The sequence below is a fragment of the Daphnia pulicaria genome, chromosome 11 (assembly GCF_021234035.1).
Source record: "Daphnia pulicaria isolate SC F1-1A chromosome 11, SC_F0-13Bv2, whole genome shotgun sequence".
NCBI classification, from domain to species: Eukaryota; Metazoa; Arthropoda; class Branchiopoda; order Diplostraca; family Daphniidae; genus Daphnia; species Daphnia pulicaria.
This window is the reverse complement of record NC_060923.1, coordinates 1089303-1101581: the sequence shown is the minus strand read 5'-3', so window position 1 is coordinate 1101581 and position 12279 is coordinate 1089303. Positions and strand designations below refer to the sequence as shown.

The following is a 12279-nucleotide window of genomic DNA, read 5'->3' as shown; positions in this document are numbered from 1 at the left end:
TGAATGAAATGAAAACAGCACATGTACATCCACAGGGAGGAGCAACACGTAAGGAGGCGGATACATTGAGTGAAGGATTATTTCGGATGATGTACACACACACACACGTAAGTAAGAAAGGGGTAGGACGCTGTTTTTTTTTTTAGTTTTCCAGAATTCGGAATTCAATTGTTCAATAGTTTCGCAAAAATGAAAAGAAATAAAAATATGAAAACGAAGAAATCAAAGAAAATCAAGACGCCATGCATTTCCCCCTTTCAAGAAAACAGGCCTACAATCAATTGACACACGAATTTATATAATTAACCACAACAAAATTTGAAGACTACCAGGTATAAATTTCTTCTCTCGTGTCTCTTTTCTCTTGTTTTAAAAAACAAAAATTCGCAAACTTTTTTTTTTCCAATTTTCTCTTTTTAAATTTTTTTAAATTAGGACGAGGAGAAATGAACCAAAATGGATCCGAATTTTTGCTAGATCGTTAACACACACAAGAAAAAAAAAAGTTATTTTTTTTTTTTTTTTTTTTTTTACATTTACATACGAGAAACTAAAGAGGAAAACAAAAAGAGACACGATCCAGCGCGCGTGAAATGTCGGGATGGTGGGGGGGTTACTACAAGTGTTTTCGGTGTGAGGATTGTGAAGTTGACAGCAAAAGTGCAACAACAACAGCAACATCATGTGTGTGTGAGGTTGGTATTTTGTTTTCCAGCGCTTAGTTATTATTATTATATATAGTTACACAAGAATTAAGAGAGAGAGAAAAAAAGTGTAGTAGGGGTGGGGGGGGAATGAGATCGAAGAGGATTTATCTTCTTCCTTGTCCCATCGCGAATGATTAGTTTGGCTTCTCGATGTCTTTTCCTTTTTTTGTTGTCTATTTGCCAAATTTATGCCCGAAGATCTGGGAGAGAGTGAGGAGGGTTGGGGGTGGTGGATAGAGGTAAATATGAACTGTTGTCAAAATCAAAACTAGTCGTCTTGCTACTTTTGCTCCTTTGAAACTCTTTTTGCAATAATGAGGTGTATAATGTCTGCGTGTGGGTGGTGGTTTTTAGTTGACATGCCAACCAATGAAAACAAAAAGAAGAAGAAAACAAAATATAGACGCGGTCAACATCTAAGTCGACCGATGGCCGGCTTGCTGTTGATGCTGTTGGGGCTGCAGAGGCATCTGTTGGGCACCGTAGCCGTGCATGTGCTGGGAGGTGAGGTAGGCCGCTGTCGGGTTCGGTGATGTCGAATAGATCCCTGTACGTGTGGAGAGAGAAAAATAGATGGTAAAGTGGCAGGTTTTCTTCTTTTTCTTTTAAAAAAAAAGAAAAACATTTCCGGCAGACAAACGAGTTGAAACTGGCGTGACCAAGAATAGAGAGAGAGTCGAGGGAAGCACGTGATCGACCAAAATAAAGTCTCCGACACACAACCCTCTCTTTCTCTCTCTTGGCCCGTGTGTTTCCAACTCTATACAAAAGAGGCGCACACAACACAACAAGAAGCCGGGAACACGGAATTTCTTTTTTCTGAAACATTATTATAATATTTCGCAACGACAACATACCTGGCGAGGTACCGTATTTATCTGAAGCTGAGAGTTTGGCAAAGGCGGCCAGGGCGTCAGGGAAATTCGGGGGTGTCGCTGGCGTATTGGCTGGCGTACATAACTGGAATAGAAAGAAAGAAAAAGAATTGTCAAAATTAGAATTGTGTGCAAAATGTTTCAACACGCCACACAAAGAATCGGGAAAAAAAAATCAGGTATGGCAATCATGCACGACTGCAGAGAGAGAGAGAATTCTGGATTTCCCAAACAAGTTTTTCTGTTGTTGTTGTTGAAAAACAACAACAACAAATGGCTCGAGGGCTCGTGATTCTTTTGGGTATACGGGCAATGGCCAGGCCAAGAGAATTTCTTTTGTTGTATTTTAAATGCACCACGTACACACCAAGAACAACAACAACAACAACAAAACAACGTACCTGATTGTAATGGAGGTGATGGGCATGGCCGCCTCCTCCGCAGTTGGCCACACTGACTTCTTGGAAGAAAATACTTAAGGCCGTCTGTTGATCCGTTCGTCGAAAGGACATGAAAAATGTATAGAAAAAAAGAAGCAAAACAAAAATCCAGTTAGTCCACAAAATGAACCCTCTCACACCTTTCGTGTAGCCGGTGACGCATTACATAAAAAGACGTACAACTTCTCCTCGACTGATCCAATTTGTGTTGATTATAGATCCGAACGGAACTCGGTTTTTCCATGCCCAAAAACGGGGACGACGTTGTTGTTTAGGTGGATCAAAACATCCGTCACGTGATTCACGAGCTTGTAGGTGTATAGGTAAACACGCACGTATACGCTAGAGGCGGATCGAGTTTCCAATCCGCTCTGCGGATTTTGGCGCTTGTCGAACCCAAATTTCAAAATAAGATTTTTTCTCGGCTGCTCGTCTACCCACTTGGAACATTTTTTGGCAAAACTACAAGACAGTCGGAAATCCTTTTCCTCTGCTGCACAGGGACGACAATCATAAATAAAAGAGCCAGGCCTATTCTTTCTCGGTCGTTGGGTGAGAAGAGACGGTGGTGGTGGTGGCGGCCATTACTATTCGTCGAAGGTCAAAAGAAACCAAACCGCTCAAGGACAAGAAAACAAAACACAGCTGTGTGTGTGGGGTTGGCTGTTGTGATCGGAACCCAAAACATTGCGAGTTTTCAACATTTTAGTTAATTTACTAAAAACCGGCAACGTGATTTCTAATAAGAGAAAATGAGTTTTCGAGATCACGAGACCGTATACCCCCCTTCGAAAAAAAGATGGCCGATTTTCGTTCCCTTTGCCCTTGTTTCTTGCTAGTCGCCAATGGCAAATGGCCATTCAAAACAAAGCCGCCCCAGTCCCACGCAGAAGCGCCGTATTGCGTAATGTTGTGAAGCGCCAGCCATGCAGAAAAAGCCAGACAGTATACCCCCCCCCCCCCAACAAATCCACCCACTGTTTCCCCCCCCCCCTACTCTCCTTCTGGCATACATACAGAGGAGAAGGGGAATAGGAAAAAAACCACACGCATCAAAAAATTGTACATGTCCTAGCGGCCAAGGTAAAAACAACACAACAACCAAAACAACAACTTTGAGGCACCGGTTTCCTGAGGTGGGCGACAAAACGCGATGCTAATCCATACTCTTTTTTTTTCTTATTTTGTCACGAAATAATCAAAAAAATGAGTTGAACAAGTTCAACTCATTTCAATCGAAAAAGGTGTTGGTCAAAAAATTAAATGTGAGATTGGCCTCGTGGGGCCGGTTTTTCGCGAGACTCCATGTTTGTTACGAAACACTCTCGTGGTTTCCAATTGCTTCAAAAAATTTTGTTGTCTAGCAACAACAACATGATCTCTACAAACACACAAAAACATAGGCGAGAGTCAAGTTGTGAACATTTCCTGTGGTGAAATCGTATGTTCAACGAACTTGGACGACCATCTTGGGGAGGCCACGAGATGGTGGCAAATAACAAAACCCACCCAAACACACACACCGAAAATTGCCAAAAGTGAATCAACGGGGAACAAATCGAGGCCAAAAAGAAAAGGCGCGTGGTTTCCCTTTGATGTGAGTGGCATGGCATCCATTACAGCGCAAAATACAAAATAAAACAGCCCACAAAACTCTCTTCTAAAGATAAATTTAGCCAACAACATTCTTGTTTACCTCGAATTGCCAGTGTGCTGCTTGTAACAGTTGTCTAGCCTGTTCCCGGGCGCATCCGGCAGCGAGGACGAACTGGTTGATCATCACTTGTTCTCGAAGTGAATCCATTTTATATATTAGCTGTGTGAAAATGTTTTTCTGGTAAGAACAAGAGTTGTCGAATGAAACAAACTGAACGAAAGTGAGACGAGTGGCTTTCAGAAAAACGGTTTTCTCGTACAACAACACACTGCACATACACAGGGACGAGGTGGGGTGATACAACTCGAAGTCAACAAACAACACTGCGCTGGCTGCTTTTTAGCAACTCAATGGCTGGCCGAGCACACACAGACAAAACAACTCGGGCGGTCTGGAGTCGACTCTCGACTGAGAAATAGTTGGCTCGATTCCCGCTAGTCGACTTAGTCAGCTGGTCATTGCAATGGGGTCATCATCGCTGTGCGGCCTGTGCCTGTGTGTGCACCTTGAGGCGGGTGGTTGGTTGGGATGGGAGGAAATGAATGTTTTTCAAAAATATATAAAGGGGGGATTTTTTAGAATTCTCTCATGGCACGGCTTATTTTTTTCTTGTTTCTGTCTGGCACATGGCGTCTCTTTCCATTATCAAACTTTCTCCCCATTGAAAAATAAAACCTTGTTTTTATTGTTCAAAACACGATATTTTCAATCGAGAGATGAGATAATAACTGCTCAGTGTGGCAGACCTACATTTCTGATTTAGTCAATTCTCATTATTAATCGTCTGACGACTAATTTGACATGTTTTTTTAAATATTATTGCCCAATAAATTCAATCGGAATGAATGTCTTTTCTCACAAGTACACACAGCATCTTCATATCATAAATCATTCAGCTCATTTGTTTACATGGACTACTTTTACGATATTATATAAACACAAATTCAATATCTTGAGGGTTCATGAAGACTTATTTGCAGTGCAAATGTTTACGCCGAATCCAGTAAAAGTACATGAATTTAATTATTTAAAATTTGATATGTTGTGATACATCTTTTTGTAACGTTCGCACAACGTCGTATTTCATACAACATTTTGTGCTGTACCCAACTACAATTTCGTACTCGTGCTATAGATGGTCGGTTAGTCCGAATTTTGAATCGTATCATTTTGAACTTTGATTTCCTGGGCATGTGATCAAAAAGTAGGAAATTAAAAATAATAATAACCACGATAGCAGGGAGGGTTTCCAAGGTGAGCTCATAAAGAGAGAAATTGTAATCACCTATACTTACTTGGTATTAATCGCATCTGACAGTTGGTCATACCCAATGTATTTAAAAAGTATTTACAATCAACATGAATCATCAACATCAAAAATTTCGAAATCCGTTGGGTAGAAAATTTTCAGGGTGCTAAGTGACAGCTGTCAAGCAAAATTTCAAATCAGTTTAAAAAAAAGTCTTAAAAATTACCAAAAAAAGGGGAGAAGAAACAAAATCTACAGCAATATTTCCGTATCGTTAATCGTCATCTAAAAATCTTAAGTCTTTTCAATTTTCATCAAATAATTAGCCTTTAATTATTGCTGATTGGGATCTGGAATTTCTCGTCTAGCCGTATAGATCCTTTCCCCGTTGCTGTTCAGGGGCACCCCAGGTCTATTGTTTGGTCGAATTGGTCTATACCTATTGACCTGTGGCTGCTGTTGCCCAGGCCTATCACGATTGAACTGGTGGAATCCCTGCTGAGGTCTGTATCGGTTCATCTGCTGCTGATGCGGCTGACCAGGCCCTACTCCCCTGTCACGTTGCTGAACCATATTTCTGTTATGCACTTCCTGTGCCGGATTCTGCGGATTATCTCTCTGCTGCTGTTGCTGTTGGGGAGAATTTTTATCTTGGCCTCTGTTTCGGTTTCCCCGGTTTTCGCATTCTTTGGCCTTGTGTCCAACTTTGCCGCAAATTAAACATCCGCGGTCGTTTGGTGGTGGACCGTTGGAGATCAAAACTTTAGGGTTGAACAAGTATTCCTGCAAAAGAAATTTAGTTAAAGATAAAACCAAATTTATTCGCGAACCATCAATAATTTTCTTTTTCAAACCTCCAAGGACGAGAAGTTTGGGGGCAGTGCCCTGACGGCAGTCTGGAAAAAACGACGAGCAGTCACGAAAACACGACGGATGTAAGCACCCACTTTGAAAAGATAAGATTCCAGTTAGGGACGACTATCCTTGAATAGTGGGCTACAGTTTCACAGAAAGTGAACGGGCGAGAAATAACTTACTTCGAAGCGATACTCCCGATCCCAGATTGTGACTCAAGTCAAAAGGGTCTTCGATCGCGATAGGCCGATCCGTCCACATCTTCTCCAGACGGTACAGCGGTGGCAGCTGTCGGATGGAAACAACTTGCAAGCGATAATCGAAGATCTTGGCATAATAGAGCAAGAATCCCAGCCACAAGGTTGAGGGCGGTTCGCGATTGGCACCGTGATGTGGCCATACACGTCCCTGTAAAATGTCAAATTAATCGACCATAAATTTTTTCCACCATTTCTTTTAGTCTTACCAAATCTTGGGCATTCTCAAAGAACCACGTGTCCCAACCCTCGACGATGTACTTTTTCCGGTCCACACCGTCGACCGTGATCTACCCAAAACACGAAAAGTACGTCAGTAAACGGGCAATGTCGTTAAATAACATTAAGTACCTCTTGGAGTACGGGTATAACGGGCGGTTTGACTTGTTGCAAATAGTGGATGACCATTAAGGTGTAAGCGTAAGAAGAGAGCGATCCGCGGGATGCATCGCCAATCTCGCACTGCTTGGCTAGCAATTTCGCCATGTATCCCAGGATCTAATGTTACAAAACAAAAACTGACAATGTTGAACATAAAGCAATGCATCGAGCAGCATCTTACCCGAACGCGTGAATCAATTGCGCAATACGTTGCGAGCAGTTTCGAATTACGCCGACCCAGTTGATTATACAACGAAATATCCGATTCCAATCCAGTGGGCCTGTGACGCAGTTTCACTATAGGAACCTTGGCCGACGATATGGGAACAATGTCGCAAAAAAAGCGATTGCGCTTCAAAGTTCTGGCCAATTTCTTGACGATAGCAACGAAATCCAAGCCCTATAAATAGCGAAACGAAATTATCCCGAATGTTCAAATATTTGCCAATCGGGTTTTCAATCAAAATTTGTTTACCTTGCCGTCCTCGTTGGACTCGAACGTCAAACAGAGATCTACGTCGCTGTCGGCGAATCCAAATCCGTTGCACGATGATCCAAACATTGACAAAACAGCATCAGCGTACTCGGTCCGAATATGCGTTTCGAGCTCCTTTTGGATGGTTTGTCTGTCAAAGAAAAACACACACGAGATAATTTTAGAGACTTTTGTGACACTAATAAAAATAAGAACGCACCTGTTGTTCGTATCAATTTCCCTCTGCGCAAAGTTGCGGAAAATATTCCAGCACACATTGTCTAGGAGCGCAAAATAGTTGAAGTCGGGTGGCGGTATGAAACCGACATCTGGCACTTCCAACTCGGTACACTTTAGTTTGGTGTGTCCGTCGCCGCCGCAAACGGTGCAAATAACTGGCAGCCGTTTCGAGCGAAGGATTTTATCCGGTTGGAAATCCCATTTGACGTCTTCCTTTTTTAGGGCGGCCATTCGGGCGACAGCTTCCGCCGGAGTGCATTGCAGTGGATCATCATTTTTGGCTTCGCCGGGCAGTACAAGATGGACGAAAAGGGGTCCGTCGGCAGTTTGAGGGATCCAAAAATAGTGAAATATATTGCGGATGCATTCAATAAAGAACTCGAAGGTTTGAATAGTCGCCATGAATGCCCCCATATTGACATTCCCATGAAAAGGATCCTCGATAGCAATACGTCGATTGCCCCAATTCTTTGTCGATCGCAGCAACGGCTCAATAGAGCGAACGCAGACGGCATGCTCGTTATGAGTGAAGGTATAAGCATAAAATTTCAACAAGCCCAGCCAAAGTTGGCCGAGAGTCAATTCACGGGGTTTCCACTCTCCCCTGTCCTTCATTTCAAAGAATTCAGCAGCGGCTAAAGAAGAGAAACAGTTTTAACGTATATCATTGGGAATAATCATAAACAACTGGACAGCGACTTACTCAAATAGTCGTCTTCAGCGTCACTTTTCTTCAGCTGGTGTAAAACGGGTAAAACATGATCTTGTTGGAGATAGTACAGAACCATTAGAGTAAAAGCATGCGAAGGTAACGACCCCAATTCCGGCTGATCCAGGCAACAGATGCGAGCAAATGTGCGAAACGCAACCGTTAAGACGGCGAAACGTGGGTCAATCATTCGGTACTGTTGTAAAAGAACGGTCGTTTTATGAGCGGCCTCGCTCTCCACCACCATGGCAAAGGTAACGCCCATTTGCTCGTAATGAAAGTGAATGATGGGTGTTCGACAATTTAGATCGTCACTGATGTATCGGAATGTGTTGGAGGCGGGACCTTGCAACCAAGACAGTATCTTTATGATGAGCAATCCATCCTTCTTGATGTCGGGAGAAATTTCAACTAATCCAACGTTGGAATTAGAAGCTCGCAGCCCAAGCTCTAGAAAAAGAACTATGAATCAAACAACATTCAAAGAAAACATATTTTTAAAAAGTGAACGTACCTGTAACCACAGAACCATATGGTCGGATGCTGAAGCCGGGGAAAGCAGTTTCAATCATTTTTCTTAGGTTTTCAGTGGCAACCCCACGTTTCTCCAAATCCTCCTTTGTTAGACCAGAACAAAAAAAAATATCCTGGATGAATTGCCCAACCACTTCGACGATTTCAGGTGGTGGGGAAGGCATCAGAGAAGCCGTTTGGCGACTCATTTCTTGTTTTTGTAGTCGGACGTGCCGTTCGTCTTTTGTGTGACGATAAACTTCTGGTATGCTGCTGATGTGGAAACTGCAAAGCCGACAGTGGAAAACAGCTCTGGGAAATTTCGGGCTGATGTGCTTCAGTGGAAGAACACCCTTTTTACGAAATTGATTAAGCTCGTTTTTGCGAATTTTGAATATAAGAGGTTGCTGGATTTCATTCCGTCTTGGTTTTGGTTCCTCTTCACTTGAGGAAGATGAACTATCGCTGGATCCATCATCAGATTTCTTGGGCTCATCTTTCTTCTCATTTTTGGCCGGTTTCTTACGTTTTTGTTGGGGAAGTGTCGGCAAGACTACAATTTGGACAATCTCTTCTTCATCTTGAACAGCGGCATGAGGAATTTGTATGCCATCAGCACGAGCATCAACTTCTTGAGCGACACTCTTTTTCTCTCCAAGTAAAACGACTGAGCGTTGGCTCACAACAGATGGAGTCAAAGGAACAATTCCTGTAGGATAATTCAATTCTTGAAGGTGTTTCGGAACTTCGTCATATTCTGATGACAAAAGGGCTAAGTCAACACGTTCTTTCTTTTGAGTTTCCTGCTTTGAGCGAAGTTTTTCTAAGGATCTTGCTTTGGCCCCTTGTCCCTTGCGGTTCTGGTCAACAACTGGGGCTTGATCTTTCACGTTGTGAGAAACAGTTTCTGAAAGACTAGAGCTTTGCTTCTCTGGAACTGTTCCATTTTCTTGACGCAAAACTTGGTTGATGGTCTTGCGTGGCGCTTGGTAAATTTTAGGAGCAGGTTGGCGCCAATTGTGAGGGATCTCTTCGTTGCTTGCGGTCCGGTTGTAGACTTTGGTACCTTTCCTGGGAGAAGTTTTCGCTAATTCGTCATCCAAGTGCCAACGACGGTCGCGTATGAATCCTGTGATGGTAGTTGGCTGTTTTGGGAGGTTTTGTTGCTTTGAAGAATTGGTGTTTAATGCATGGTTCTTCTTTTCTTGTCCACCATCATTTTCTGTGCTTGCTGAAGCATTTTCTCTTACTTTTCCAGCATCGTCAATATTTGCAGAGCTTGAAAGGGCTTCACTTCTTTTCCTGTGCCTGACTCGTGGAGTTTTACGTCCTTTTGGGGTTGACTCTTGATTTTTTCCTTGGGAAACTTTATTGGCTTCAGAGCCATCAGCTCCTGCACGCTGGTTCAAACTTCCTTGATGCACTGTGTCAGGATTCTTGTGGACAGACTCTGAAGATTTTGGCGTGTTGGCATTTTTGGTTATGCCCAGAAATCTTTTGAGATCTCGCTCTAAATGAGCCACACTATCATCACCTTCCGCCATTTAGTCAATTTTTAAAAGATGAACGATTCTGAAAATGTATGCACTACTTGGCAGGTAAATTCCAGACAGTTGATTTCAGATCCAAACTTGAATAGCAAGTGATAAAATTACCTAGAAAAAATATGTTCAACTAAGATAAGAACTGACGGAATTGGCACATAGTTCAAAATCAACAAACCATGTAGATTCAGTGCAGGCTGATAAGAAAAACATTTGGTTTAAGCTATGAGTAAGATAGTCTGATTACCATGGCGAAGTTTCCAACAGTTTTAACAATAGGCCCTAAATAAAATTGCATAGTATTACTCGTATCTTAAAACATGCCAAGGAAATTATAATTGTTTTTAAACATAAACGAAAGAAGCAATACTTGGAAAAGTGCCGAAATCAAAAAAATGAAGCCGCCATTTAAATGCTATTGCTTCGATATAGTAGACAACCTAATACAAAAATAAAAATTTGGGTCTGAGTCGGATCTCCTTCAGATCAGATTTTTGAATTTGGCAACGAACGATAAACAGCAGAGTTAAAACAAGAGACGGAAATGAGTCCCGTATATTTCACGATTTTTTTGTGTGAAAATCACTGACATGAAGTAAAAGTTAAACGCAACAAAATGTAAAACAATAAGCTCAATTTACAAACCAAAACAGAAAGATGTAAGTTTCTGACTTCGGACGGAGTTTTGGACGTTACGAATTATTCGAGTTACAGGATTGTTTTACCTTTGTAAGGTAGTTATTTTGTATTGAACATTATTCGTTAAATTGTAAATTAACGAAAAATCAATTTAAAAAATAATTTTGTCCAGTTAATTCCCCAAAAATCTGCAATAAATTGCCGGTTCGACAACTGCAGAGCAACTTTCCGTCCACGGAGGGCATATATACGACCGCTAGATGAAGCGGATAATCATCAAACTTAAACTCGTTTTCACCATGACGAACTTCGAAAAAGTGAAAAACGCACTTTCAAAAGTCACCAATTTAAAACCTGATTTCACAATGATGAATGAAAAAGTGAAAAAGGCTTTTTCCAAATCGACCAAATACTTATCATCCAATAAGGAAGTGATCATATTCCTTATGTTACTTGTTATTGCATGGATCTTTCTTCTCTGTTTTGTCAAACTACCTCCTGATCTACCAGACCTGAGAGGAAAGCCAATTAAAATTACCTGTAACGATGAAAAAATCAACTACCCGATGAAACCCATCAAAGATCCGACAACGAAAAATGACTTTTATGCACATGCAATAGGTGCAAGCTTAACCAGCCTCTTCCTAAGCTTCATCCTTATCAAATTAAGAAGACTAGTAGAAAATTCTGATTCATCATGTTGTTCAATCATACTGCTTTGCGTTCGCCCTCTGCTATGGACATTGACATTATTCACTGGATCAGTTTTCGTATGGCTATGGGTGAACAACGGCCCCACTGAAACGTTGGCTCCCAACTTCCTAGCCGCCTGCAAACCTCAGGGGCTTGATTTGCTTTGCAGTCCCGACAGCAGTCATCCTGAAGATTGGAACCCGGTTGTTTGGGTGACATGCACAACACCTCCTGAAATGTGGATTCCAGCCCTATCCAATGCGCTGCCCCCTTTAGCTGCAGTACAAGCTTACCTGACGTTTGCAGCGATAATTTATATCATTTACTACTGGAAGTGGGAGGGGGCCCGGAGACCCTCAGCGATTACGCTTTGCTACTTGCCATTCGTTATTTTATCCTTCGGGTTTACTGTATACGACGTCATCACGAGCAATGTTGCAAATTTCGACAAAGAATTGGTTTCCGGCTACCTCAAATGCTTTGCTGTTGCTTGTGTGTGGTTAGCAGTGGATAGTTTTTGGCAGAAAACTAAAAAAGAATTGAAACTTCCACGTCACTGGAATGACCCCGCACCCCAAACTGGCCAAATCCCTACTAACCCGACACCTTCGTTGCACGAACCTCCTGCGACAACAGCAACAACTCGAGAAACGGAAAATGCTTATCAGACCATTTACCCGGAACTGCCGCCGGAATATGAAAATCCCCCCAGTTACGGAGCCTCAGTCACCGCCCGATACTAAACGTTCGGGACGGGACAGCTACTATCCATTTGTCATCAAAAACATGTTATTGTCTGGATTAAAATGCGCATGACGATCGAATTCAATAAAATAAATTTCAAACTGTTCATTTCATTTGTTATTTCGAAATTATTTAAATGAAACTTAGCATCATAAGTTCTATATTAGCTCTAATTTTACGCTCGAAAACATTTGTCTAATAACTGGTTTAACCCATAGAGAAACATGGCTCTGCTGATCACAGGTTTTCGTAAGAAAAAAAAAGTCTTGATCAAGAATCACGCGCGGGTTAAAATACATAA

The 12279-nt window shown here is 41.9% G+C and overlaps 2 protein-coding genes across 2 annotated transcripts; both read right to left on the bottom strand.

Moving 5' to 3' along the window:
- Nucleotides 1-222: 222 nt before the first annotated feature.
- On the bottom strand, nucleotides 223-10400 carry LOC124315105 (terminal uridylyltransferase 4-like). The gene is made up of 15 exons (XM_046780498.1): nucleotides 10273-10400; nucleotides 10081-10184; nucleotides 8360-10013; nucleotides 7840-8295; nucleotides 7117-7771; nucleotides 6897-7047; nucleotides 6603-6821; nucleotides 6392-6538; nucleotides 6250-6330; nucleotides 5966-6191; nucleotides 5783-5874; nucleotides 3719-5711; nucleotides 1984-2067; nucleotides 1565-1667; nucleotides 223-1254 (listed from the first exon to the last, which is right to left on the bottom strand). The coding sequence occupies exons 3-12, from the start codon at nucleotides 9900-9902 to the stop codon at nucleotides 5262-5264; spliced, it is 4020 nt and encodes a 1339-aa protein (XP_046636454.1). The 5' UTR covers nucleotides 9903-10013; nucleotides 10081-10184; nucleotides 10273-10400; the 3' UTR covers nucleotides 223-1254; nucleotides 1565-1667; nucleotides 1984-2067; nucleotides 3719-5261.
- LOC124315996 (UBA-like domain-containing protein 1) lies at nucleotides 1124-2094 on the bottom strand. Its single transcript, XM_046781731.1, has 3 exons — nucleotides 1984-2094; nucleotides 1565-1667; nucleotides 1124-1254 (listed from the first exon to the last, which is right to left on the bottom strand). Exons 1-3 carry the CDS (start codon nucleotides 2092-2094, stop codon nucleotides 1124-1126), a joined length of 345 nt encoding a protein of 114 aa, XP_046637687.1.
- Nucleotides 10401-12279: the final 1879 nt, after the last annotated feature.